Source organism: Tupaia chinensis, unplaced genomic scaffold, assembly GCF_000334495.1.
Source record: "Tupaia chinensis unplaced genomic scaffold, TupChi_1.0 Scaffold149184_1, whole genome shotgun sequence".
NCBI classification, from domain to species: Eukaryota; Metazoa; Chordata; class Mammalia; order Scandentia; family Tupaiidae; genus Tupaia; species Tupaia belangeri.
Window position 1 is genome coordinate 1,462,332 of NW_006209032.1, and position 3,634 is coordinate 1,465,965.

Consider the following 3,634-nt stretch of genomic DNA (forward strand, 5'->3'; position numbering starts at 1 on the left):
TGGAGGGGCTGGGGCCGGCCACCAAGTACCGCCTCACTCTCTACACGCTCCTAGAGGGCCGTGAGGTGGCCACACCTGCGACCGTGGTCCCCACTGGTGCGGACTCTGTGGGCCTGGCTGGGCATGTGGGGGTGCAGGGGCTCTGGGCTGCCTCTCAGGCTGAGCTCCCCCACAGGACCAGAAGCCCCCGTGGGCCCTGTGACGGACCTACAAGCCACTGAGCTGCCCGGGCAGCGGGTGCGAGTGTCCTGGAGCCCTGTGGCTGGTGCCACGGAGTACCGCCTCACTGTGCGCAGCACCCAGGGTGAGCTGGACGCGGCCAGCCCCCACACGCATCCCGCCGGGTCTGATCATGCCCTCGCCCCGTCTCCTCCTTCTGCTGGGGCCTGCAGCTTCCTCTGTCCTCACTCTCAGAGCCCTGTCACCACACCCGTCCATGGCTTTGCCTGTCCCCACGGCCACGGGCTCCCTCACCGCCCCTCTGCCCACCAGGCAGTGAACACTGCACTGACCACTCGCCTCACATCCCTATCCATCCACACCCGCCTGTCACCCCACAGCAGTGTCCGTCATGGCCTGTCAACTCACAGGGCTGTCCGCTGACCCTGGACCACAGACCCCTGTCGTCCTGTGTCCCCAGTCGTCACTGCCCTTTCCATCCATGTCATGTTCACAGCCTTCCACCATATGCCATCTCTTACCACCCCACCCCATCCTGTGTCCACCCTTTCCGTCCCGTATCCTCGTCCATCACTGGCCACCGCCCTGTGTCCTCCTGACCCGTCCTCCCGCTCCACCTTCTCCCTTAGGGGTGGAGCGCACCCTGCTGCTTCCTGGGAGTCAGACAGCCTTTGACCTGGATGACGTGCGGGCTGGACTCAGCTACAACGTGCGGGTGTCTGCTCGAGTGGGCACCCGCGAGGGTGGTGCCAGCGTCCTCACTGTCCGCAGGGGTGAGCGCTGCAGGGACTTGTGGGGGACAGCGGCCTGAGCCACGCTGGTCCTGGTCCTGACCCATGGCCTCTGTCCTTAACCCCAGAGCCGGAAGCCCCCCTTGCTGTCCCAGAGCTGCAGGTCGTGGCCTCAGATGCAACGCGAGTGAGGGTGGCCTGGGGACCTGTTCCTGGAGCCAGCGGATTCCGCATTAGCTGGAGGACGGGCAGTGGTCAGTGTGGGGTGCATGGGAGGATTCCTGAGGGGAAGGATCGGGACTGGGGACCTGGGGCACGGCAGGAGCCATGCTGGCATCGCCCTCTCATCCTAGATCCGGAGAACAGCCAGACGTTGCCCCCGGGCTCTACTGTCACAGACATCACGGGGCTGCGGCCTGGAACCTCCTACCAGGTGGCGGTGTCGGCCCTGCGCGGCAGAGAGGAGGGCCGCCCTGGGGTCATCGTGGCGCAGACTGGTCAGAGCTGCCCCCGTCCCTTGGCTCTGCCTCCCGTTCCCCTGTAGACCCTATGCTGCCCTTCCCAGACCCTTGCTCCTCCCCAGAACGTGTCTCCCCCTTCGGGCCCTCACCGCCTCCTCCTGAGAGTCCCTGCTTTGCCCTTAGTCCCCGTTGCCTCCTTTCAAGCCCTCCCTCCCTCCCCTAGATCCCCCTGCCTCTCCCCTCAGACCCCGAGTTGCCAGACCCCCCTCTTCTCTTAGACGTAACTCGGCCCAACTCTTCCCTGCCTCCTAGTGCCCCGTCAGGTTTCCATCTGCAGGGCCCGGTGTTCTCTCCGAGTCCGGCCACCTGCCAATTCCCACTGTCCCCTCTGTCAGAACCCCTGGTCTGCTGTCCGTCTGCCTCTGTTAGACTCCCATAGCCTGCCTCTCCCCTTGGTCCTCTGCTGCCTCCCCCACCGGACTCCCCATTTTCTCTCCCGCCAGACCCACTGGGCCCAGTGAGGACGGTCCGTGTGACCCAGGCTGGCAGCTCCTCTGTCACCATCGCCTGGACCAGGGTTCCTGGCACCACAGGATACAAGATTTCCTGGCACTCGGGCCGCGGTGAGGACCAGGGGTTTGGGACGGTCGCGGGATGGGGGGTCAGGTCTGGCTAGAATGGGGGCTGGGTAGGAGATGGGGGACAGAGCCTGGCCGGCCCTGGAGCTGCCTCTATCCCTGCTCCCAGGCCCAGAGAAATCCCAGTTGGTTTCTGGGGATGCCACAGTAGCGGAGCTGGACGGGCTGGACCCGGACACTGAGTATACGGTGTATGTGAGGGCCCACGTGGCTGGCGTGGAAGGGGCCCCTGCCTCTGTGGTTGCAAGGACTGGTGAGTGGACCCTGGCCACAAGGGATGCCAGCCATCCCTCACTGAGCATCTGCCCGTGGTATTCCTGCCTGCCCCTGCTGCCCACTCCATCCTTGCTCTGTCACTGCCCTGTCCACACTGGCCCAGTCCATACTGACTAGTGTCCACCCTCAGTGACCTCCTGGCTGCCCCCAGTGCCCACTCCTAGGCACTGAGCTCCCTCCGGGGTTGCCTGTGTTGACTGGCCCACACTAACCTCTTACTGGCCTTCAGACGGCCCCTTCACTGACCACGCATGCCCTGCCCCCTGTTCTCTGCCACACACGCAGTGGCCCCAACCCCTTACCCTGCCTCTGCCCCCAGCCCCTGAGCCCGTGGGAAGAGTATCCAAGCTGCAGATCCTCAATGCTTCCAGCGACGTTCTTCGGGTCACCTGGGTAGGGGTCACTGGAGCCACAGCCTACAGACTGTCCTGGGGCCGGAGTGAAGGTATGAGGCTCCTTGTCCTCATCCTTGTCTTTCGTGGCCAGGATGGCCTGGGCTGATTAACCACGCCAAGCCTTGACCCTGGGCAGGCAGTCAGTGCTTTCGTATGACCTGGAGCCCGGCACAGACCATGAGGTGACTCTGAGCAATGATCATTGCCTTCTGTTCACCCGGCCAGGTGGCCCCACCAGGCAACAGATCCTCCCGGGAAATACAGACTCTGCAGAGATCCGGGGTCTCGAAGGCGGAGTCAGCTATTCCGTGCGAGTGACCGCACTTGTTGGGGACCGCGAGGGCTCACCTGTCTCCGTTGTCGTCACCACGCGTAGGCGAGCTTGGCCTGGAGCGAGCCTTGATTGGTGGCTTGGATGGTTTGGGGGCGGGGCTTGTGCTCGGATTGGAAGAGGGGCGGGCAGTGAGCCTCTGCGAGTCTGAGAGGAGAGAAGGATGAAGCCTTGGGGACGCAGAGGACGGGCTGGGGGCGGTGCGTGTGCCGCGTTGGCCCAGGATTGGCTGTCTGGGGTGGGCGTGCCCAGGGTGGGCGGAGCCTCCCTGATCCCCACGCTTTCTCTCAAGCGCCTGAGGCTCCGCCAGCCCTGGAGACCCTTCAAGTAGTGCAGCGCGGGGAGCACTCGCTGAGGCTGCGCTGGGAGCCCGTGCCCGACGCGCAGGGCTTCCTTCTGCGTTGGCGACCCGAGGGTGAGAGGCGCCCCCAGTAGGTTAGAAATCAGTGGGCGGGGCTGTAAGTGGAGCCGGCCGGGTGGGACAGGTCTGTGAGGGTGGGCGGGGCGACAGGACGGGTGGGCGGGGCTGCAAGCAGAGCCAGCCAAGTGGGGAAGGTCCATGGAGGTGGGCGGGGCTACAGGGGTGGTGGGGGGGGTTGCAAGCAGAGCCGGCCGCGGGCGC

The 3,634-nt window shown here is 65.2% G+C and overlaps 1 protein-coding gene across 1 annotated transcript in view; it reads left to right on the forward strand.

The window, feature by feature from the left end:
* Window positions 1–3,634, forward strand: part of COL7A1 (collagen type VII alpha 1 chain) — a 31,390-nt gene that overhangs the window by 3,429 nt on the left and 24,327 nt on the right. Inside the window, exons 12-21 of the mRNA XM_027769288.1 lie at window positions 66–96; window positions 176–304; window positions 810–953; window positions 1,040–1,165; window positions 1,265–1,408; window positions 1,876–1,995; window positions 2,120–2,263; window positions 2,606–2,731; window positions 2,907–3,053; window positions 3,305–3,427. Of these exons, the coding sequence (XP_027625089.1) occupies window positions 66–96; window positions 176–304; window positions 810–953; window positions 1,040–1,165; window positions 1,265–1,408; window positions 1,876–1,995; window positions 2,120–2,263; window positions 2,606–2,731; window positions 2,907–3,053; window positions 3,305–3,427 (1,234 nt within the window). The remainder of the gene's footprint in view (window positions 1–65; window positions 97–175; window positions 305–809; window positions 954–1,039; window positions 1,166–1,264; window positions 1,409–1,875; window positions 1,996–2,119; window positions 2,264–2,605; window positions 2,732–2,906; window positions 3,054–3,304; window positions 3,428–3,634) is intronic.